This window comes from Amblyomma maculatum, chromosome 10 (assembly GCF_055883805.1).
Source record: "Amblyomma maculatum isolate TAMU_Amacu chromosome 10, ASM5588380v1, whole genome shotgun sequence".
Classification (NCBI taxonomy): domain Eukaryota; kingdom Metazoa; phylum Arthropoda; class Arachnida; order Ixodida; family Ixodidae; genus Amblyomma; species Amblyomma maculatum.
The window spans coordinates 19,148,041-19,172,966 of NC_139353.1; the positions used below are offsets into that span (position 1 = coordinate 19,148,041).

The 24,926-nt window shown below is 44.8% G+C and overlaps 1 protein-coding gene and 2 long non-coding RNA genes across 4 annotated transcripts in view; 2 read left to right on the forward strand and 1 right to left on the reverse strand.

Annotated features, from left to right (window-relative positions):
- The first annotated feature begins 282 nt into the window (after positions 1-282).
- Positions 283-3,087, forward strand: LOC146175750 (uncharacterized). The gene is made up of 3 exons (XR_014701150.1): positions 283-309; positions 2,166-2,195; positions 3,054-3,087. It is a non-coding gene; the product is annotated as an uncharacterized LOC146175750 (long non-coding RNA).
- Positions 3,088-4,080: 993 nt separating this feature from the next.
- Positions 4,081-10,916, forward strand: LOC146175751 (uncharacterized). Its single transcript, XR_014701343.1, has 6 exons — positions 4,081-4,089; positions 4,398-4,427; positions 4,930-4,959; positions 5,969-6,007; positions 8,003-8,029; positions 10,671-10,916. It is a non-coding gene; the product is annotated as an uncharacterized LOC146175751 (long non-coding RNA).
- Positions 10,917-12,261: 1,345 nt separating this feature from the next.
- Positions 12,262-24,926, reverse strand: part of LOC146175752 (neprilysin-2-like) — a 30,924-nt gene continuing 18,259 nt past the window's right edge. For both annotated transcript variants that reach the window (XM_084582120.1, XM_084582119.1), the window contains 6 exons: positions 24,050-24,257; positions 22,257-22,550; positions 21,185-21,321; positions 18,173-18,497; positions 14,973-15,197; positions 12,262-13,346 (listed from right to left, as the gene is read on the reverse strand). In XM_084582120.1, coding sequence (XP_084438246.1) covers positions 12,504-13,346; positions 14,973-15,197; positions 18,173-18,497; positions 21,185-21,321; positions 22,257-22,550; positions 24,050-24,257 — 2,032 coding nt within the window. In that variant the 3' untranslated portion in view covers positions 12,262-12,503. The remainder of the gene's footprint in view (positions 13,347-14,972; positions 15,198-18,172; positions 18,498-21,184; positions 21,322-22,256; positions 22,551-24,049; positions 24,258-24,926) is intronic.

The following is a 24,926-nucleotide window of genomic DNA, read 5'->3' on the forward strand; positions in this document are numbered from 1 at the left end:
GTTAATTTTCGCCGAGGCAGCGGCATTGAACATGACGCATCTAAGGCTACTCACATTAAGTGCTCTCTCCTGAAAGGGACAATAGTTTTGCAGACGTATACCTGGCAGAAAACTTGTGAGCAAGGTAGCTCTACGCTTCATTATATCAAGCCCTAAGGATAGAGTTTAGAATTAACGTATAGACATTGCTTTTCGTGTTCCGGTCTATGCAGTCGTTTTTTCCTTCCCATGCGATATTTCCTTCATTGAACAAGAGTAAGCTAACACTTTTGTTTAATACCACAGGAGAAGAAACCCCCCACCCTGGAGGTGAGTGCGCACCATGTTTGATCAGAAATTGTTTTGTTATAGTATCGTGAAGCACCTTTACGACGCAGATCTAGTGAATGGCATTGCCTATCGTTTGAAAATTTCATGCTTCTACAGGAAAAGTTAAATTTTTGGATGGTACAGAGCATGCCCAAGGGCAGTTTTTTTGGACGTCAGCTGATCTTTGTATCGTTGAATGCTATTACGAACATATCAAAAGGGATGGTCTTTGCGATATAATTGTAGAAAATTGTGAAATTGTATGTTCGTCTTATACGCCAACCATATAGTTAAAACTGCCATAAAAAACACTGCGGCGATGCTTCAAAAAATAATTGTCGGGAAACTCGGATGTTTCATATAAGAGAGTTAGATATTGATGACAAGAATTTGATGTTTCGATGCATAGAGGAGTCTTTCTGTAAAGCTTGTCCTTTACTTGCCTTGGGTTGTTGAGACTGCCATAGAAGTCCAATAGGGTTTGTTGTGATAGTAGCTAGCAGAGAACTGCAAAAGTCTCGAGGGCGATATTTATATTGTATGACTTGTTACGCCGGGCAATAATGGTAAGGGGACGAAACGTATCCGCAAATCAAATTAGAGGGCTTTAATGCTGTTGAACCGAATGTGGAGCGAGAATAGCTCCGGAACCAGATTGTACCCGGCTGCGAAGTCGACTGCCGGCAGCCGTGTTTCGATGGAGGCGAAATGCAGAGGCGACGCTGTGCTGTACGATGTCAGTGTACGTTTAAGGTCCCCAGGTGCTGTCAATTACTCCGTTGTAGGCAAACACTACTTTCACGCCCTGCGCCTACGGTGCCGGCGACGCTTTCTTGCTCAAATCGGTCAGCTCTCCGCGCCGGCGCGCGCATCTGCTCGGATGCCGCTACCCTCCGCCTCCTCTCTGTAGCGAGCGCAGCGGCGGAACACCTGTGGAACGTCTCACCTGGTTGGAATGTTTACGGCGCATGCGTAGTAGTGGCTTGTGCCACGCACGGCGACATTGGCTTTACATGGCGTAGTGAGAAGAAAATGCGGTTGTGTCAAAGTTTTTGTTAATATGGAATGTGAGGTTAACTTTTATGCTTTTACCCCCTGGCGACTATTCCGTGCATTAATACATTAGTTTGCAGCGCAGGGGTGTTGGCTGTATTCTGAACCCGCCTGCGGTGGTCTTTATAAGCGAGAGATGTTACCATGGCGGTTCGGTTCAATACAGAGGCACTATTTGCACGTTTGCAATACTATTTTTTCGTTCAGTCACACACGGCCAAGAATGCGCTTTCGGGATTGATTTTGTACTTTTGGTGGTAGGTAAGAGAGAGCATATTCTCCTCTAGAACTCGATTTTTATGCTTCTATTAAATAAACAGTCAAACTGTTTAGAATAAACTTTACATCAAAAATGAATATTTGGAATTTTTGCAATGAGTTTCTAGCTTAAACATGTTTCACTCGAAGCTCTTTATACCTGGCGCTCGTTTGTGCCAGTCACCTCAAAGAGATGGGTTGTCTTATAAGGAACACATTGAACATCTCGTTTTTTCCGTCTTCACTCCCCTTTACTGAGACAGCGTTACGAAAACGAGCAAGAACATTTATGTTTGAAGGGATGAGACAGCTACATGTATGTGCCTCGCGTTTCTCATGGAATTCAACGTGGTTCATGCAAAAATTATTGTAACTGCTTCTGTGCTATCTAGTAGAGGTCAGCTTCAAAGATGCTTGAGAAAATAAGACATATCGTTTTTTGCGCAAGATTTGCACTCATTTATTTCTTGTCACTTTGAACATTAGTGCCTAAATTTGCTAATCGACAGCAATCGCACAGAAACTTACATCGATTTTCTTAACAGGAGCCTGGCGTGTGCGCTCTCGAAATACAGGTGAGTGGTAAGCTTAATCCACTATTCTTTCGTTTAGCGTCTTGTAGGAATGCTACGCTTGAAGAGGTTCCATGCAGTGAATGACACAATACATGCAAAATGTCGTCTACTCACAACGGAAGCTCACTTGTTCTATAGCACTGTGTTTAACCGTCACCACTGATTTGATATAGACTAATTATTTTTTATTTGCCGTCATTACTTTATGCGCACAAACAGCATACTACTATGAACGGCACTTTTGTGCGTTTTTCTTGACTAAAGGAACACACTTCTACAGCACACTTCTTTATCTAAATTTCTTTATTAATGCCACCTACACATTTACGCGTCTCCTAAAACGAGGCTGCTCTCAAATTTTTGCTCTTTCATGTCCATAACTTGTAATATATTCTAGTCTTCGCAATCGGATTGCCGTCGAACATTTTCCTGACTTTATCTGCCGCGTGCTTTCATCAATCGCTTGAGTAGTGTGTGGCATCATACCGGAAACTTGAAAAGCCTCGTTGTTTTCCCTCTGTTCTTCACTGAGCCAAGGTGTCCTCAGGGCTAAGAAACATTAACTAAAAATCAGCACACTGTGTTCTAATAGGTATATCTGGTTAGAATAGTATCCAGCCGGTGGCAAGCAAAGTAGGCCTGCTGTTAAGAAAATAACAATGCTCTGATTCTGGTGGCCCAATGATAGCGGCCGCAGTTAGTCAAGCGCTGAAACTATAATCTAGGAAGTAAGTGTAGGCATAAGATTTCAGACAATAGTCTACGTAATCATTGTTTTCTTCTAAAGCTACAGTGCGCTTCAAGTATCATTCCTTAATAAAGCAGGCAAGTCAAAACGTATGTGTTTTTTATTTACAGCAGGGATTGGTCGACAAACTCGGCCAGCAATAGGTGAGTGCGGATTTTCTTGATAAATACGTCTTCCTATAGCATCAAAACTGCGCGTTGTGGTGCAGTAAACAGCAATCAGTAGTATTAAATCGTGTCTAAGCTTCGTACTTTCATGACGAGAGCTTACTTTCCTGAAGCCCAGGATGATGCGATGAAGGATTTAATGTATTAGAAGGTTCGTTACAGCAATTTCGCACTCCTTAAAACGCACAGCCCATACATAATTATCACCAGTGTACATAAACATTTCCTGGCACGCTAGAAAATGTATGTTGCTTTGGTTTATGGCATTTAATGTGCCAGCGCGACTAAGGCTATGAAGGCGCCGTAGTGAAGGACTCCGAAAATTTCCATCAGCTGGGGTTCTTTAACGTGCACCAATATCGCGCCGCACACGGACGCCTAGCTTATCACTTCTAATCGAAAAGCGGCCACTGCGACCGGGATTCGATCCCGCATCCTTGTGCACTGACGTCAAGTGCTCTAACCGCTGCACCACCGCGGCGAGGCAGCAAGTGCAAATGCCCTTGCGCTTGTGTTGCTCTTTAGCTTACGTTTGCTTTTATTTCACGACGAGATTTCAGAAAAAGCTTCATTTAAGATCGCTGAGAGGAAAGCAAGTTAAAAATATTTGCAGAAGCAAGCTTTAGGAAAAGACTTTCCACTGAGACCTGATTAATCTACCACTCGTTTAGAATAGCAGCCTTTCAAAGGTGCAGAGCCATAAAGACAAATGAAACGTTTTTTAGATCTGCTATCACTTTCCTACACTAAGGCACAAAGCCAGAATCATGACAAACCTAATGTGCTCTGATTAGACGCTCTCTCTACCAAGTTTCCATATTAATGTGGCGCGTAGCCCGGCGGGTAGTGAGGAAGATAGCTCTGAAAGAAAACATTCTGTCTGCTCTCAGTGGTTTAATGAAGCTTCACGAAGTGATTTAAACAGATTTCTTCAACACCGGGTTTAGTAGAGCATAAAGCAGATAATAGAATGGATTGGGTAAGCATCGCACTTCAATGTCCAGTTGTCGCTGCCACTTTCCTCTTGTGCAGTTACAAAAAACTAGCACTGAACTTTTTCATACTTTTATGGGATAAAATTAAAGAATGTGCCAGTTTTCTTAACAGGGACTGGAGGTGGCTACCCTCAGTGTGGAGGTGGATGCTGTTCAGGGTTAATCAAATGTACGTTTATACAGCATTCATAACGAATGTTACGTGAATAAAGCTTCCAGCAAATGATACGTGAACGCGCAAAAGTGTTGTCCTTTGCGAAACAATTAAAACTTATGTTCATTTTATTGACAGGGACTGGAGGTGGCCTCCCTCAAAGTGGAGGTGAGTGCGGTTCATGGTTAATCAAATTTACTTTTGTACAACATCCTTAAATAACGTTAGGTTAATACAGCTTCCAGCGAATGATACGTTAGCGTGCAAATGTGTTGTCGTTTTTCAATAAAATTAAAAATCATGCCCGCTTTTTAACAGGAACTGGAGGTGGTTACCCCCAAAGCGGAGGTGGGTGCGGTTCATGGTAATCAATTTTACTTTTCGGCTGCATCCGTAAGAAATGGTACGTTAATACAGCTTCCAGCGAATGATACGTAACAGTGCAAAGGTGTTGTCCTTTGCGATAAAATTAAAAATGATACCCGTTTTCTTAACAGGAACTGGAGGTAACTACCCTAGAGGTGAAGGTGGGTGCGGTTCATGATAATCAATTTTATTTTTGTACAGCATCTATAAGGAATGTTACGTTAATACAGCTTCCAGAGAATGATACGTGAGCATACAAAGGTATTGTTCTTTGAAAATTAAAAATCATGCCCGCTTTTAACAGGAACTGGAGGTGGCTACCCTCAAAGTGGAGGTGGGTGCGGTTCATTGTTAATCAAATTTACTTTTGTACAACATCCTTAAGGGATGTTACGTTAATGCAGCTTCCAGCGGATGATACGTGAGCGTACAAAGGGGTTGTCCGTTGATGGTAGAAGCTTATTCTTTTAAATGCGCAAGTGTGACTATGGAGACTGATTCAGTACTGGGCTGCTTTATGCACATTTCCAATACTATATGTCGTAATGCAGCTATTCAATTTTGCGGAGACCGGTATTAAGGGCCTTTTTATATAGTTACTGGAATAAACATAGTACTTTATCCCTCGAATAACCATGTCTAAGGATTTTATTAATTCCAAAGATCTTTTGGAACTTACTATGCCACAGTTCAGAGGACAAAAATTGTTTTTTATAATGTTTTAGTGCCTCGAGCATCGTTTCCGTTAATTTCATTTTTTATCTGCCACTCTCGCTAATAACAGTGAGAAAATGTTAGGAGAGTTTCCACCACTGTTCTCGTCCATTAAGACAATTCTGATAGAACATGGAGGACCAAATCAGCTAAGATTAGGAGCTCGGTACTCCATGCTAAGAGAGTACTTGTCGCGGTTCCCGCGCCGCCACTCAGCGCCGTGTATCCGTTGCTATGAGGAGCGGACAGACAAACGTCTTGTCTCGGCAAGCGTAGATACAAGACGGTCCCTGTTTACCTTTTTTTTTTTTTCGCTTCGGTCGGCCTACATGATGTACACACTAAACACACGTTACTTATGCTGACTGTGGCACGCAGCACGCATGGATGGGGTACTGGTGCAATACTATATACGGATGCCTCGCGGGTCATGTTCACAGCAGCGTGATAACAGTAATACAGCAATACTCATCGAAGCGGAAAGACGAGATTGTGAAAGAAAAAGTGCATGCATGGCATTTAATGCACCACTGTGCACGCCGGCTTTTCTTGTCACGTATGGACAGAAACGCTGCGTTCCATTCACATCAGACGGCCAGATAACACGTCTGTGCTTTCTAATTTAACAGCACGCCCTGGTGGACGTGGTGGACCCTACCTCCCAAGAGGTGAGAGCGGACATGCTTGGTAAATCATGCTTGGTACCATGTTGTGGTAGTACATCATGAAGGAATATTTATGTGCAATGATGTCTATAAGCAATGGTGCAAAAAGCTGCAAATGTTTTTTCATTTTTTAAAAATACACAGCGCAACAAACATAGGACAAGCGAGTAGCGCTGTTCCCGTCTACTCGCTTGTCCTATGTTTGTTGCGCTGTGTATCTTTAAAAAATGATGCACCAACTAGCTCAACTCACAGTTCTTTTGCAAATGTTTTTCAATTTCATATATATAAGCTAATTTTTCCAAGGTACACGATGAGAACATGAAGGCTTGCTTCATTACAGGTGTGGTTCCGGCAGGTTTGCAACTATCATGTCGTATTTCAGCTACATCCACCCAACAAAGTATTATCAATGGGGTTGAAGCGTTTTAAGGAGCATCTATCTCTTTGCTTTGCTATCGCTATGAAGCTAAGTATCTTTTGACGACAAATTTATTTCAGACAACAACGTTTAGTCAAAAGTCATTACGGGTCGGTTTAGACAAAGATGAGCATTTTTTATCTTTTACTATCGCATTCGTTTTAAACGTTTTGCTACTGAAGGCCTGATTATTGGCTATTAGATTGCAAGAGTGGCCTCCAAAGCCTGTTTTTTTTTCGCAGGTGAAACAAATCAAATTTCTCCTTCATTTGCCCCACTGGTGGTGGCAGTGTGCGGTGAAACGTTTACTGATTCTTGAAAATTATGATTATTGCCTATACTGATGAGTCGGCTCGATATCACGTAGGTTGGCAGGAGCTTGTGGCTTTCAGTGACTCTCAGAGCCCAGCTCACCAGCTCCTTTTGTGCAGCCGGGTCCGAGCTGGGCACCGCGACCTCCCATCGCCCTATGTCTGTTAGTTACCATTTGAAGGGTGGCTGGAGCTCAGAGCAAATGTAGAAGATATGTTGAAAGTCTGATTTGGGTGCCCCGTTAGAGGGTGAATTCGGGGGAGAAGAGGCCGGGGTGGATATGGGCAAGCTGAGCTAGAGATAGAAATGTACGTGACTAGAGCTGCCGCCAAGTCACCTGCTCGAGTTTAGATAGTGATTGGTGTGGGGGCGGATAGTGTAGTCGTTGCTCCCTGTAGTGGAGAGTAATTTCGTTATAGGTAACCAGGCGTTCGCGTGCACTGCCGGGGTCTGTAGCGGGCCATGCTCAGTTGACATGCGTTTAAGCTGTGTTGTGGGCAGCTTCATCCCGAGGGTTTCCCGCATGAGCAGGTACCCATAGCAGTTCGATAGATCTGGTTAGGAGTTGAATAGAATTGAGAATTTTGAAAGCAGGCGCGTGAATCCTGTCTCGTACGAAATTGCGGATTGCTGTTTTCGAATCACTAAAATTTTGTGTAGCAGTGGTTGAGGAGATTGCCAATGCAATTGCAGCTTCCTCTGCCTCTAATGAAGATGGAGCTTCAATCGAACCAGAAACTATAGGGTGAAATGTGTTGGAAACCACGCTTAAGAAATATGCTTGATGAGTAGCATATTCTGTGGCACCTATATAGACTGCACTGGTATCTGCGGGATAGTGTTGTGCAGCGCCATGGTTCTGGCATCTCGCCGAGCTAGGTGGCGGACCAGCACTCCAGGCCACCTAGCGGCCGACCCGCCACTGGTGTCCATCTCCGAGAAAGCCGTAGTGAAAGGAGGTCAAAATATGCTCGGATTAGGCACTACATCCTCCAAGCGAAGATAGCCTAGTAACATGGTTCCTGTCGGTAGCGAATACGTTGAAGATGCTATACGACACATAACAATGTCTTGACAGCTCTTCCTGCTACGTAATGGAGAGCAGATTTATTCAAGCGGAAATATATGAATAAAAAAGGAAAACTTGAGGCTTGCTTAGTTACATCGGTTTACGCAGTAGCTTCTCACTTGTCGCAAGAACACGCTACCATTGGCTCCTTTCAGCCATGTCGAGTAACTATATGATATATACTTCCCCTTACCAGGTGGCTCTACTGGATCCCAGCGCCCTGGTGAGTGCGGACCTTCCGTTGTCAAATATATTTCTCTATATCATAACGATTGAGTGTTATGCTTTAATTAATTTTAGCGAATGGAGCAAGAGGCTGCAACACGTTCGTACCTCGACAGTAAACAACTTGTCCTTCGAAAGCGCAAGGTGTTGCAATTACGACTTTGTGAATAGGGCCAGTTTCCGCACGTTTGTTTATGTATAATTCAGCAACGCTTCAATAGGCGCGTGGCTGAATATCACCAGTTTGGAATATTACGTGTTGAATACATGCTATCACGGCCCACCACCCCTTTCTCTTTTCGCTTTCACTACAACCTTCCTCCATTCCCTTACGGCGCGGTTAAGATGTTGACGAAAACAATGGCAGATACTGCGCCTTTCTTTCCCCCAAGTAGCACAAAACAGGCTATGATGTGGGGGCGCACGCTGAGCCCGTAATGGCAGCCCATATGGGCCTCATGCAGGATTTGCAACTCGTGCCCAGAGAGGCCCCGTGTGGGCAACCCAATTGTGTCGTGATCGGTCCCAATTCGTTCCTGTGTGGACAACCCAAATTGGGTTGCACGCATTCGGCCCAATTATATAAAAATGTAGGCAGCATACCAAAATCACTAACGGCTCCTACTTTTGTATAGGCGGGTGCCGCACCATTGATCAACGTCTTAATTCCCGTGTCGGTTAATCCCTCCAATATCTGAATTTTACCAGCGCGGCCTTTATGAAGGCGGCAGGCCAGCCTGATTTGGGCTTTCCCATGTTTTGCCTCATGGCTTGAATCTGGCATTTTTGGTTCTGCCCAAGACAAGCGCCACCCGTGGTCTTGTCACCACGCACGCGGGAAAAGCCAAGTTTCTTGGGCTGGGGAACTCGACGCGAGCGCATGCACAATCGCACGTCTCCGCAAGGCCTCGCGGGAATGCCTGCTTGCCTCCGGCCTCGGAGCTTATCCCCTGCCCTAGCGTGGTCAAACACTCGCCCGTATCCTTGCTGGTGAGTCGGACGAGCTAGATTCATTTGCGTGTTTTATTGCTAGCTGGCTTTGTTGTTACTACAGCAATAAATACCTGTTTGTTGTTAGCACGTGTTGTTCCTTTGTTCCCAAGAAGCACATCCCGCAGTGGTCAGCGTGCGCTCGGTAGCGCACGCAATCACTGGGTGGGGTCGGTGGTTTTGACTGTCAGCCGCAACTAAGCGGGGAAAATGCATTTATCCCCCTATTACAACCACACAAATTAGCATCAAGCATTAGATTTTTATTCTCAGCATTTTGGCACATTTGAACCCCTTTTTTTTCTTTTTCATTTCTTCAATGTATCAATTAATTGCAATGATTTATTTAACTCTTCATCACCTATCAAAGTCATCAACCATCAATCACTAGAATCAAAATTACTATGAGGCCATTTTTTTACGCAGCCGCTAATTTTGGCCGACATGCGGTGGCGACAACTACTACTATGACGCCGACGGCTTCTCGGTTGAGCGAGCTGGATAAGCTATCACTTAATATAAAAGAAGTCGTTTATTGAAAAGGCAATGCTAAAATGAGCTTAGCACCTGCTCTTAAGGCAAAGCTTGATTGTTCTCTCTTTTATTCCAGCGGGAATCAATGAAGGCGCAGAACGTACAAACCTTCACAAATGAACCGGCGAATCAATACCATTTTCGTTACGCGGCATATTTTCCCAGCAGATTTAAAGTCCGAATGCAACGCGGTCATCTATGCTAAAGCGAGTTCGCAGCTGCCAGTGATGCATATATATTTATCAATCTCGTTGAAGTTGTTCCATAATCAAGAGCGAATTCATTCCGCAAATACGAAAAAGGCCACTGGTGTCGGTTTCAGGCATCTACATGATTTGGAAAAGAAATTGCGGAGAAAGGTTGTACTTTCTTTTTTCGTACAAGTTTTCGAGAGACTGTCGACAGAAGCTTGTGCGACAGCAGTAAAATATAGAGGAAACATACACATGTCATTTCGCCAGCTCCGAAACTATCCTGTTGAATACGATTTGCGACGGGCAGTTAGCTGCCACAAGAATAGGAGTAGTCTCGGTTTTCTCAAACCATGAGGTGAAGCAATCTGTAATAAAAAGAAAATAGATACAACGCTCGGTTGACGCAATAACAAAGGGCTGTGCACACAGATTTGGAAAGTAGGTACTGACTGGCCAAACCAAGATCATTTCTCCACAACTTACTGTCGTACAAACATAGCACCGGAGCAAGTTCACGAATAAAATAGAGCTCCGTCTGATAAATTACTTGTAAAGCACCATACCTTTTACTAAAGATCCCTGCATAGTAGAACTCTCAGAATTCCCTAATCACACGTTTCCAAAATTAAATAGGTCTTGCTTTAACGCAAGCTTGTAGACGACCAAGAATACAGATAGACTGCAATAGTATACATCCTCTGTAACCGAACCAAGGTCACTAAGCTGTGCTGCCTCCGCGTTTGAAGGCGCCAGTGTTCTCCCAGCATCCCTGTATGCAAGTTTCAGCTTCATCTGTTAATTTACCTCTCGCCCATGGTGCCGGTGTTTTTTTTTTTTTTTTTTTTTTTTTTTTGTAGTGCAAAAATGCAAAACGATGGACAGATAGTTTTCACTCAACTATTATCTCCACATTTTACGCAGGTGCCGCTATATGACTGGTTGATGAATTTGTATCGACCTGGCTTGCCGAGAGTCCACGTGAACGTCCAGACCTATCTGATTCAAGGTTATCCCTGAAGCTGCGTGTCTCTTTTGTTGTTATAAAGCGGCCATAACCAATGCTCTATTTCCTCCACGTCTGCGGTTTTCATTAGAGTCATCCTCCTCGGATGTCATTTTTAACGACAAGTTCAACGTGAATAAAAGAATAACGCAATTCAATCCAAATATAGTAAAGGAGTCGACTACGATGGCTAGATGAGCAGATGTGCCGACCGGTGTGATTCACGTGCGCATTTTTTCATCACGCGATGGTGGCGCCACCGACGAAAGCCCGGCGTTGCCGCTCATCGTCACTAGGCATAACTGAAAGCGACTCGCTGCACCCTGAGTGTAATGACTGAGTATTGAGTGTAATCCGAAGAAACTGTATTGCGGGAATTAGAAAGTGGCGGGGAAATGGTACATCGACAGGAGAGCCGAGTTTAAAGCTGTTTGTTACATTAAGCTCCTTTCATGTGTTTCCTATTTTTCAGACAAACAACTAGTACATATAAATTGCGCTGCTACTTCCTCGTTCTTGATAATTTGGTTCTTGAAATTTCCCGCGCCATCAGTAGCCCTTGTCAAAATATATTACAAAAACACCCAACTTTGATCGCGAATAAATAAATTGATTGAGCGTGCACTTGAGTTTTTAGGTTAGATTTAGCTGAACTACAGAACGTGCAGTAAACAACACGCATACCATAATGTTTTTTAGGTAACAAAGTCACACACCTACAAGAAACATCCCCGTGCGTCGCTAAAATCACCCGTCTCGACATCATTTTTTTTTTTCGTGTGTTCTCACACCTTTAATCGATCCTCGCATGAACAGTGGCTCGGACAGTGGCATGCTCGCGTTGTCTGTCTTCGAGTAATTTTTTTTTTTATTGTACCGCTTTGAACACCTGCACCACTGGGGAGCGGGCCGTCCTGGTATGCATGCTCGCGTTGTCTGTTTTCGAGTTGGTTTTTTTATGTTATTCTGAACCTTTGCTCAATTTCTGGCTTCCTTCGGGGGAGACTTGCCTTGCTTCGTCTTCGTGGAACCACTTCGCGTATGTAACATTCGTCAGCTCTCCACTTTCTCTTTTAGCCCTCTCTCCCCCTCCCCTTTTTTTTTCACTTTCTCTGTCTCCGTCTTTGCTGCATTAATAGCCATTAATCAATGGGAGCTTTTCGCCCTTTCTATCTATTCAGTGATGTTTGTTTCTCCAATTCCTTCTCCCTCTCTTAACAGTGGCGTAATGTGCTGACTTATTCTTAAACAGGACATACAATAAAGTTTTGAGGTGGAAGAATGACCACATCGAACAATTCAATGCTGAAGCTTTACGAAATCTATAACGCAAATTAATCTTTCCGAGCTGTTTGCCTTTCAGTATTGAGAAATCAACAACGCCCGTAAATATTGAGGGCATCTTTGTGGACCTAAAAAACGTTAGTTCGGTCTCTCCTCCCATGGGTGTGCGAACTTCGTTTCAGTCTTTAAATTTATTAGTCCTCCGAGAAGGTAATTACTCCACTGCAACAACAGTTGAAATGCAATACGGCGAAAAAGGATACAAGCTCTCGACGGCGAGCGGTGAAGGTGTCTGCTTTAATAAAAATGTCGTGTACGCTGCCGCCGTTTTGGACGGCAGCTAATCCCAAGAATTTGAACAACTGTAGTTTTCAACATTAATAACGAGATAAGACAGACCTAACTTTCATAACCATTGGCAATATGCTTTATAAAAATCATTATCAAAAGCACAAGCTCCTGTAAACTCAGTGATGCTTTCGGATCAAAGGGCATCTGTCCGACGGATTCATGAGGGACCCCTGAGGACATGAAAAAGACTTCGAGAACTCCTTCAAATTCATCAAAGGAGCATTGACTCGGTACCAGGCATGACTTCGGGGAACTTTCGTAGCATCCGAAGTCCTCGCTCGGTTTCGGGCGCCACCAGAGCCGAAGTCGCGGTTTTCACACAAGTTCCTCGCGTACTCTACAAAGAACAACTTCGTAACATCTAGGTCTTCGCTTCCTTTGAATCGGTAAAGTTTTCTCTTCGCTGCTATGAAGAAGGTGTACGCATCGAGACTGCTGCCAAGCGCCAGGGCGTCCAACAAGTCATCCAGGTTGCGGGTTTTAGTTCCATACTGTGGTGACCGCAAGGAAACGTTACTTGACTTGCGTGACACAGACACGTACTGGTCCCACAGGCAGTCGGCAGTGGTATCAAAGTACCGCAGAGGGTTCCACGTCATGTTGTCCAGGGCCAGGTTACCACTGACGAAGTACAACGCTTTGTAGATCGTGTAGTAGATTCGTGGACCGATGCGGGCCAACTGAAGGTGCCGGACTGAGTCCCCCAGTGTCCTCCGCAGGTTGAAAACCGGAAGGGGAACCTCGAGCACTTTGTAAGGATGGGCGAGATTTGCTGTAGTACTGAGGAATCCGCCCTTCCACTGGACTGCAGACAGGTCGCTTCCAGCATCTCGCCTGGACTGCACCGCCGACTGGAGGAAGGTGATCATAGACTTTGGGTCGGTCACGTTCAGTTGTTCATACGCAGCCGACAGACGCTCGAAAGTCCAGGTATGTTCCATGAGCTCTGGATTGAGGATCTGGAGGAGGAAATATTCTTACTTCGCTGTGCAGTTATATCTACATATCAATCAATCTATTAATCAGGGATATTTTCACCACAAAGCAGTGGAAGGAGGACGCGGGAAAAGCCGTGACCGCGGCTTGAGAAGTCGTCGGCCCTCTTTAGGCGTGTACAGTAGCAGGGAGAAACAAAAGTGGGCACGAAATGGTGACAGGCGTTATGTATGTATGTGTGTGTGTGTATATGTATATTATATATATATATATATCAATTGGGATTACGTGGATACGCGGCTGCGCGCACCTCGATCAACGTCGATTGGGTTATCGTCGGTCAACACATTAATGTTTACTCTCTCGTTGCGGATCATCGCTTAAAGAACGGTAGCTTAAAGTCACTATGCACGCCAATTTAGACAAAGATCCGAAGTTAATGGTGATTCCTAAAAAAGATGGAAGTGTTATTCTCACTACGTGACATTGCACAATATTCCAAAAAGTTATTGAGCAAAAATGACAACTGCAAGGAGAGGATGCTCATACACAAGCAATAACTAACTGATTTTATGGCTGGAAGGAGACATCTTATTGCGACGAAATCGCGTGAAAAGGAGTGAAAAATAAAGATTTATGACAAAGCCGAGATATTAGGGCGCATGTGCTGGCGAGCAGAAGCATATGACTCAAATTCAAATTGTTTTGTTTCCTTTTTCATTAAAGCGACTGTAAGCCGATTCCAGAACATCAAACTGAGCGGTAGAAGGCGATACGGATGTGGTGACGACGCACTCACTGCCAAGTTTTCATATGTACTAGGCTTCTAAACTAGTCCGCGCCGTCCTGCTCGAACTTTTTTCGAGAACCCTTGTCCCTTCAAAAGCTCGCCATAAATCCTTCGCACTGACATACGCGGCCATTTAAATGTGCGTACTTGTCATACAGGCTCTCTTGTCATGTTTTCGCTTGTCATGTGTCCTCTAATTTTAGGGCGTGTTCTTCTAAACGACCATTGTTGCAATGACTAGTTTTGCGACAAAAAGCTTTCGCGTGACATGTGAAGAGAGTGTACCACTCCAGTGAAACACTTCAGAAACAAACGATGTTTTACGATTTTTGTTATTTCCACTTTTTGACATTGCAGATGCGTGGGCTCTCAGTTGATTGGGAGCCGAAAAAGAACACGCAGGCCTTGCCTGCTTGCCTCTTTCTCAATGTTGCGAAATTCCGGTTGAAGCAGTGCGCACCTTCAGGCCTAGGGGCCTCTTGCGGTCTTTGTCGTTTTTTTTCTTTTGCATTCCACACTTGAAGTTTCGAAAGACGATCTCAGAGACGGCAGACAAGATAGAATAGGGAAACACTGCAAGCGAAATTCTATCTAATTTGGCCAATAAAATCAGTTAGTAGTAAGTGCTTGTGTGTGTCTGTCGTCTTCATTTGTCTTGTTCGGGTTAGAGCTTTTAGTAAACAATTACGCGCCGACTCGGCCAAAAAGGAGTTTTATTGAAAAATACGTGTTATTAATGCCTCAGCGCTATGAAATACAACTGCCTAGCTGGTTTACGTACGCGGAATTTTCTGAGGTTTTCTGAAGAGATACGGACTTAGATTCTGTCACATGAAACTAATTTCCACCACTAGCTTACCTGCCAGGAGAGTCCGCTGAGGAACTCGAGCAAAATTCTGGCGACAGCGTTGGTGGACGATGTGAAGAACAACGAGCTCGTCTTGAGGCAGACGTTCAGCTCGTCCTTCAGGAAGGCGACCATCTGAACCAGGCTGTCCGCATTCCCGAGCCTCTCCTTCCACTCTCCATGGAGCCGACGCATGGCGACGACAGGCTCGAAGTGGTCCACGAACCTCAGGCAAGCCTAGCAAGAAAAGCACCTCAAACACTCAGTTCCTGCTTTCACTTTTCAAATGCTTCTTTCATAAGAACATACACAGAAAACTGTACGCTTAACTTTACATAAGGTATTCGCTCGATGTCACTCATCAGTGCAAGATATGTCTTACCAAAGCAAAACTGTCAGCTCTGACAATTAGGATATAAGAAAAATTTTGGGGGTTTAAACATAGTGTGAACCTAGTGGGAACTCGGAGCTCGGGAACTGTTTGCCTTTCGAAGCTATGACTCATCTTGACAAGGTGCGCTTCAAATCATTAATTGAAAATATAATAACTTGATGTAAGCCCCCCCCCCCCCCCCCCCTCGTGTAATGCCTCTCGTGGGCCTTTGAGGTACTAATAAATAAATAAATAGAACGAAAGCTGCCAGTGTTGCCGCGATAGCCTCTGTAACAACGCCTTTGCAATCCTCGGAGCTTATTTTATCATTTTTTTTCTTTTTACATTATAAATTGGTTTACAGGAAAGGAAGGTCACCATGTCTGTCACACTTTTGTGCTAAGATTCCGACCACAGAATAAATTTCGAATAACCGTTCATCCTGGAGACCGAGAACAATTATAGATAAAGACACCTTGTCGATTCATGGCCTATACAGGCGACGGCAAGCAATGTCAACCGGACAATAGGCAACCTTCCTGCTGTGTACTGACAAGGTCATCGCTCCTTCCTGGCCACTTAACAAAACAAAAGAAAAAAGACGCCAGCGGGCACCTCTGTACTTGCGGCACCGCGACTCATCATAGGTTTTACCCCCTTCCTTCTCATTTATTTCACACCTATCTCACCTATCCCCCCCCCCCCCCCCCCCCCCCCCGTCGTCTTCTCCCCCGCCGTTCCTTTACTTATAGCTGCACCTAGCCCCGCGTCATGCACTCCTGAAGAAGGAGCCGGGCCCGCTCCGAAACGTCGGCTTTCTGTAAAATAAAAAAGTGACGGAGAATTTTCAAGTTTCACTTACGTAAGAATAGCGCACAGGAGCACGCAAGTGGCTACACTAGAGAGACAGCGAAGATGCCGTGGCTTCGATGCCAAACAAACAAGGCCTATAGCAACACCAGGGAGCAGCGCACAACCGGAGTGCCATCGGCAGCACTCCGTGTCGTAGGAGTGCCGACGGCATCTCTGCGGTACCCTGGCGCCATCCGGTGCTGTACTTAACCCGCGCGAATTTGCGCACTTTCGCGATACAGCTGAGGGCAGATCTTTTTGACGCACGTTCTATTTAATGGTCAACACGCCGCGCAAATGATCGATGCTGCAAAGAGAAGACGAGGCTACAGTACACTGTTACTGCGCCGTCGGTCGGTACACGAAGGTTGACGCTTCCTATTTTATGTGCTGCTCTTAAAATAAGATCTGAACCAGAAGTTTATAATCGGCACGATGTTAAATCGGGCCAGCTCGTGCACGTTTGCACTCAGGCACCGACACGCTCTTTCAGTCAGGCGCCACCACCTTCTCGCGTAACGTCGCGAACCGAAGCGCCAAGCTCAAGGCTTCAGGCTTGCAGTGCAGGCAGTGCATGCAGCACTCGAACAGACGACTTTCGCAGCTACCGGAAGTGTGTCCGTGATCTAGTTGCCATTGAGGCTGCAGCCAATGGCAGTCTGCCACTCTCTGTAGTTGTGACGATGTTCTCACGGCAGAATAGTTCTAAATATCACTGCCGCGCGAGAACCGAGCAGCCTTTCAAAAAACGCTGTTTCAAAAAATTATTAATAAATCGCTGCCTTTGTTCCATGGACATTTACTTTGTGCGAATGCTCAGAAGCATTCATTCTACACATGCAAAACGTTTATCAGTGGCCTTTCTAGTCATTTCATAGTCCCTTTCAAAGTGTTCGGTAAACAATTTGGATAGATAAAAGCACGCAGGAGGTGAACCTGAATTTATGGTTGGTTTATGTTTGGGAACTTAAGTTCGATGTGCGGTTGAGGCATGCTTTTTAATGGTTACACAGCGACTATTTGCACTCATCAGCGCAGCTGGTAGCATAATACGATATATTTTCCCTTGCACCACAGCTGGACCAGAATAAGCTTATTTTTCCGACAATACGGCTGCAGTGATGAACTGCAAGAATGTATGAGTTCTACTGCAGTTCTTGCTTATTTGTTTAGACACTCAATGGTGTAAAAATATGTATGTTGACTTCAATAATCATACTGCATTGCACATTTTCACAGATGTTTTACATTGCAGCGGGCAGACGCAGATATTGTCAAAAATAAGCCTATAGGACAACCTATAGGAATCGTTTAGTCTGGTTTTACATGTTTTAACGTCTCGAAGCACTCGAGCTTGAGGGTGCTGTAGTTGACGGCTCCGATAATTTCGATCACATGTGGTTCTTTGACGCCAGGTGCCCGCAATGACCCAAAGCCCTCTACTACGGCGTGCGTACCAAGGCACTGCACTAGAGTCTGGCCTACACCGGCTTGAAAGGCACTTCAATCATGCTTCAATGCCCTTGATATAGAGATCATTTTTAATTCTTCAAAGCCACCGTTCACTGTAATACAGTCTGCCCCGCTGTGGTGGTGTAGTGGTTACCGCGCTCGACAGCTCTGCCCCAGGATGCGCGGTCGAATCCCGACAGCTTTTCGATTGAGGCGAAAAGCAAGGTTCCAGTGTGCTGTGCAATGTCAGTGCGCGTTAAAGGACCCCAGGTCGTAGAAAGCCTCAGCTACGGCGTCTCTCATAGCATGAGTCGCTTTGGAACGTTAAATTCCATGAACCAAAGCAAAACGCAATTTCCTGAAATGTTAATAAAGGACTGAGGCGGCTTGGTAGTTGTTTAATGTTCTGTATTGTTCTAGCCCCACATCTATCTAGAAAGCAATTGAATCTTCCTGCATAGGCTTGAGGTATAAGACGGTATGCGGTAACGTAGATCAGAACGTAGAATTTGCCCGCACAGCCCAAGCTGCGTACCTGGTAGTCGTGCAGGCTTGTTGGGTAGCTTCTGTGCAGCGCATAGGCCAGGCTGGCGGGCACGTTCTTGTCGTCGGCCCCAGTTCCGAATGGGGAGAGCAGCAGCAGCAGTCGGAAGCCCAAGTAGTTGGCCATCTTGGACTTGGAGCCTCTAGCACTGAGCAGCCTGGTCTCATTCAATCTCTCGAATAGCAAAGGATCCGGAAGCAGCACCTCGGTTTCGTTGAGCGCGGTGCTAGTGCCCCGCACGTCAGGTCTCAGCTCACCGAACACCTTATCCCAGAAGACCCACTCTCCGAGCTGTGGAAGCTCTTCCACCGGTTTTCTTCACATCCAAAAATAAAAGGAAATAATTGTTCCTTACTTACTCATGTAGAGGAGACGTTAATTATAGTTGGGCCCTGTTCACACAGTTTACTTTCACGCGTCGGTCGCCATTTATAGATGTGTCATTCATGGCTTCCGAGCTTGGTATCATGTGTGAAAAGGGGAGAGAAGACAATGGTGAATGCATGGCGTATGTCTACACCCCTGTGTACCACGTCACTGTGAGCACTGGGCAATTTCGCTGTTGTTGAAGAGTGTGCCTCCCATAGGATCGTTATCTTTTTAATTGTTACCTTTCCATCAGTGATCTGAGTATCAGCACAACCTCTGCAAATGAACGATCCTGCAAACACGCCCCGAAGACCCGTGAGCGCAACTCTTCATAATCCGGTAACAGAAGTATTACAACATACTAATCTACTACACCGAAAAGCACTTTTCTTAAATACCAACCGCAAGCGTTGTTTGGTCGTGCTGATTGGCATATCCACCGAACATTTTTGTGCAAATGTACTTTGGCATTTAAAGTGTTTCCAAAACAACTACAGAGGCTTTTTGCAATCCCTGCACATGGGAAGCTCATACAGTCCTCACTTATTCTAAGGCTCACGATTAGGCGTTGTATTGACGTGGTCGCGCCTGTTACCGTCAATTCAGAAGGAGAATGCAGCTCTCTGCGACCTCAGCACAGCGCATGCTGCGATGGTGTGGTCTTGTCCGCGCCTGGGCATCACAACCCGCTGGGATAAAAAGGTCTGGATAGTACGCAGTTACAATTCTGGCTGAATGATTATTACGCCAACTTAGCATAGGACCGCAATTCATTTCTAGTTGCTTCATGCCTACTAAAAGGCAAAGTGACGTCCAAAACAGATCACGCAATGCTGAACCAGTTGATGTGGAGGTACCAGAACCTCAAACATGTATGTATATGCCACAATAATATGGTTTAAGACCCAGAGGATACCATGGATCTGCTGAATTACAGGCATTCTATCACTGTGACAGAGATACAGCAGACCGGGAGTGAGTTATGAATTGCCTGCACATTTTATTTCCCCTTATTGTCATATGTACTATGTTTTGTCAAAATTATTATCTACATAGCACTCAAGCACCTTCAGCATAGCTTTTAAAGTCGGTAGTAAGAAACCATAATTAGGCTATAGTTAAGTTGTACATATTATAGTGATATACGCCCATAGAACTCGCTATACCCATGGCTTTTTATGCACCGAAGATGATACATTTACACCAACTTGCACTGCCGTTTGTCGGTGGCCTATCTATTAAGATAGTGGCCTATTAAGACCGCTATTCCATCAATGCGTTTTCACTGCGAGAACATTAAACGAGCAGAATTTTCTCGAGCGCACAGTCGGTTCTCTACTGAGCAAGGCAGCGCCATTTCCTGTCAGCAAGGCTCAACATAGCCATCACCTCGCAAAAATACATATATATCCTCTGCTCTTCGTTTCCGGCGCCAGTAACCGTTATATGATTGCCTTTCCCGCTGAAAACGGCCGTGCTGGCTCTGATGGCGTTGCCGCGTTGGTTTCTTTTGCGACTGATAACCTGGCGGTCGTAAGCAATGAATCATGCCTGTGGGCTTTCAAATGTGATCCGAGGTTAGCAGCCGTCTTTTCTGTTCTCATGACTGAGATGTGTGGTTAGCAGGCATGTGACGAATATCGTCCCCGTGCAGGTCTCTGTATTTAAGATGTGGCTAGAGCCAGAAAAGAGGAGCAAGGTGGGAGAAAGAGAACACCCACTTTGGTCCTCTATTTTGGTGATAACTGAATCATGAATCAAATTCAACTTGGCCAACTTTCGACCTTATTATTATCTGTATTTAGTTATCACTGATGTCGTTAACGTGTACTGAAAATAAGGAAGACTGTCAATGTCATTCTCCGATACTTTGCTGTCTTTTGGGATAAAAAAGGCGATTTATTCAAATTTCCGAGAGTGACGACTGAGACCAACACTATAAGTAAAAAACGTTGACAAAAGTACTCAACTGGGAAAAACAAGGTAGGACAGGAAGAAACCGGAACAAAAATGCACAAATATGAAGCTGCTCAATGCTGGTGTCATCAGCATTAATTTATGTAGGTTTTACAAAGCTTCAAGCAGCGCACGGCAATTAGTTCCGGTCAACCGCTGTCACTAGCTCTCATTTCCCTACTTTCATGCGCTACAACACGGAGATATGTAAGAGACCATGACCACAGCAAACGCCGTCAGCGAAGGCAGAGCGACCCCTATTTCGGGCCGCACATTCATTGTCAACAGCTCGTTCAGTCCCAGCTCGCAATTTTACACGGTGTAGCTGTTTTAACGGCGCCCCAGTTACAGCTTCTGGACAAGGCCGCGCACATCTATACATGGGCGTCCTGTCGGTTGCTACAAGCATATTCTTTGCCTTCCTATCTTATTTTGCTTTGTACACTGCTTTTTTTATATTCTGCTATCAACTTCATGGTGCTTGCCGAATATATGAGAGGTTTCCGGAATTCTGCCTGAAAGATAAGATACGTGTAGCCGCATTTAAGCGGTACGTATTTTCATTTTCATTTCGACCGCATTACTAGTAAAATGGCCTGTAACTTCATTCTAAAGACATTACTGCAAGGTAGTCATACAATTCCGTAAACAAAACGTCAGACGGATGACGCGGCGTACCTGGTACAGTTCTTCAGCTTCAGTGCCTTACTGGCCAGTGGCGCAGACTGCGTGAACACCGTGGCCAGTTGTACATCTGTCTCAATAGGGTCGTACACAGACTTTTCTCCGATTGCCTCCACGATAATGTCGTAGGCCTGCGACAGGTTTGGGCGAAAGACCCAAGATGGTCGATGGATAAAGCCATCATGCACGTCTTACTTTTAACCTCTGTTTTTTTTTTCTCTCTCTCTCTCCTATTAAGTAAGGAAAAGGTACAGGAGGGTAAGCAATTTTACAAGCTCGAAGCAACTTCGAACTCATTTTGCAAAGAGACACTTTAATTTCGACCATTGCATGTGCAATATTGAGTACTCAAAAATATTCATTCACATAAAACATGGTTAAGCCTGAAAAGGTGTACATTGCACAAAAGGCCCATCGGCACCCTTTGTGAGTTACAGGAGAAAATTATTTCGCCTTTTATATTTTAATACCCTTAAACGTTGCTTAATTTGTATTAGCAAGTTTACTCTTCACAACTGCTCAAATTTACATATTTTAGTTGCGTTTAAAAATAAAGCTGTGATAAGTCCGCGCTATGTACATCTTTTCCTTGGTGCTCGAGGCATGTAAGCTGCGTATGCGGAGTTTGCCACTATTTGCGCAGAAAAGTCCTCAAAAGCATGCAAAAACTCGGATAAATCTAAGCACGATGTTTGTAACTCTTGTTTAAAATCACAGTCTGAATTTTGGATGCACCAATATTGTTATCACTAACACCTCGCAGCTGCCATGTAATGTGGCCCGAGCGCCTTCAAGTGAATTAACGTGTGATTTTTGTCTCGGGTCTTCATTTCTTCTTGAAATGAAAATAAGCTTCAAACTTAAAACTTAAAACCATTGTTCCCCCTTCTTCGAAATCATCACATCACGACATTAATATGCTAGAACGAAATAAATAAATAACATGACGCTGTTGGTCATCCTTGCTCCTTGACACCTTTTCGTGCCGCCTAAGCTCAGCAGGTTTATTCTAGCGTCTGGCCTAATTTGAGTTTATAAGCGGTAAATTTGAGTTTATAAGCGGTACCTGTCGAACGAAGCCGTATTCCCTGCCTTCTTCGATGCCCTCGTTGAGTATGGGATCGGGTCCGGACAGGGCAAAGGCAACCATCAAGCCTGACGCAGACGCTGGGTCCGGCGCCAGTGTCAGTCCAAACACTGGGTCCAAGTCATACGCAGTGATCATGCGACCAAGCGTCGTCGAGATGGACACCGTGTCGGCGTCCACGTCATGGTCATAGGGCCAGCCGTCCAGAGCCACGGACTGGAGAGCCTCGTGGGCTAGCCTCGAAAAGAAGTCCTCCGGAGACGCCACGCACGCCTACATATGGTTAGAATGTGGACGCTCTGAAGTCTACAAATACCGCACTGCTGCTTATAGCTCAGTTACGTTAAAATGTGTGACATTTAAATTCTAGTTTATGGGGTGCGTGAGAGGCATCGCGGTGTTAAGAAAAAACAGGCTTCTTTCTGCTTGGGTTGAGCACAATATCGTGGCCTACGCTCTGACTGAAAACCCTTGCACTCAATGGCAGCTCTGTTAACTTTCTCCGAAAAAAGTTGGAATCGATTCAAATGGGCCCGTATGTGCGTCCTCCTCTCTGATTAGTAGCAATTGAAACCTTTGCGAGCTTAGTAGCGAGATCATTCGCTTTGGCTTCAAAGCACCCATTATTGAAACAACAGAAATGACTGCTGACTTGTCCACACGATCAACTATATTTGCAGTGAACCTTTATTCCAACTAGGTAGCTTTGAGATTACCAGGAGCCTGTTTAGACCAGCTAGTATGGACAGCCAGAGGCCAGGCTGCAGTACGTCTAAAACGACAGTTATAACTAAACGAGTTTCAAATAGCAAGATTCCGAAGCTGAACAAGTAGGACAAGGCCACGTTCGGTGCCTTGTCCCATTTGGGAGCATAATAGAGAACGACAGTTCAACCTGCACCTTAACCACCTCGTGTCAAACATTCTAAATGGCGTAATGACGAAAGGAATGTACTTAAATTCGCGAACTACAGCGTTTCCTGCTCAACAGGAAGAAAAAGCCTTCGGTACAATTGATTCGTAGTATTCGTAGCATTTCAACCTGTATGCAGCAAGGTAGGTCATTTTCCTTTGCATAAAATGGCGCGACATCTGATAGGGCTTCATTGTACTACAAAAAAGGTAATATCATTGTAGGTATATCAATCCAGTGAAATCAGGACCCGCAATCGCTCTTCAGTAATGCTATGCAATATTTTATGACTTCTTAAGAAGAAAATAGAATTAAAACCTTGTTTCAACCCAACAAATTTCAATTCTTGATTAAATTTTATGCTCACCGCCATCACATTGTTATCAGTGTACAGCCAAAATAAACGTTATCATTCACCTGAAATAAAAAAGCTGTCTAGTATATACATATCTAAACAGCGGCAGGTACAGCAACAGCCCCACGGCTAGCGCTCCTATAATATTGCGTTAAAAACATCTATTGCTTGTAGAAGCAAATGTGTTGCGTCCGCTAGACTTTGTCCTGAAAATGGCTGACCAAAACCAAGCAGGCAACGTGCGCTTTTCTTCATACACTCCTTCCAAACTCTTTACCCTTTACAGGCCCCATACTGAAGGTAGCGGATATTTATAACGAACTAGGATTAGTATATGCAATCAGAAGTCGAGCTCGGGACTGCGCGAATTAAGTTTCTTTCAAGAGCTACCCGGCTTTTCATTGTCCTCGCTACGTTGTTCGATACCTGACTGCGTTCGAAGCTTTTTCTGAGCAGCCCAAGCGTTATTGGTGACAAGAGGACAATAAAAACCGACTAGCGCACCTGGAGAAGGAGCCTGAGCTTGTCATAGAGCCTATTTGTGGACTCGCTGCCCAAGACGTTGAAGACATCCAGTGTAAAGACATCCAGCAGGTCCCGGTCCACAGAGACCTCTGCTTGGCCCCGAGGTAGCGGCCGGTCGTGAGTCCATCGGTTGCAAACGTAAGCGTAGAAGTCGTCGCAGGGGCTGACGTTAGGATCCAGAGAAGACCTGTTTGTCCAAAAATGTGCATGAAGATTCGGCGGTCTGCAGCTTACGAGCAGTTATCGGGTGCATCACATCTACCTTTCATAAACCTGAAAAAGTATGTTGAAGCCCTTGGGCAGCAGGAAGTATAGGTACAAGCAAGAAAAGATTAAAATCAGATAAACATTTATCAAAATGCCATTTTAGGTACAAATGCACCTGCTCTATACATGGCCCTTGATAATAAGTATTGTCTTACCATAGATACCACTTAACATTAAGAGAGAGGAAACGTTCATAGTGGGTCAGAGAAATAACTCAAGTTAATGACATTCTAGTGGAAATCAAGAAGTGGGCATGGGCAGGACATATAGTGCGAAGAGAGGATAACCGATGGTCGCTTTGGGTAAGAAACTGGATTCCAAGGATAGGAAAGCATAGCAGGGGGCGGCAGAAAGTTAGGTGGGCGGATGAGGTTAAAAAGTTTGCTGGAGTCAAGTGAATGCCGCTAGCACAGCACCGAGTTATTTGGGGGAATACGGAAGTGGCCTTCGCCCTGCAGTGGGTATTGTAAGGCTGATGACGATGATGGTGATGATGATGCCGCTTCGGAACCGAAAACGCAGCATTATTACCAAACACTTCGGCTGACCTGTTAAAGGCTACGCCAAAATAGAATGCGAACACAGAATG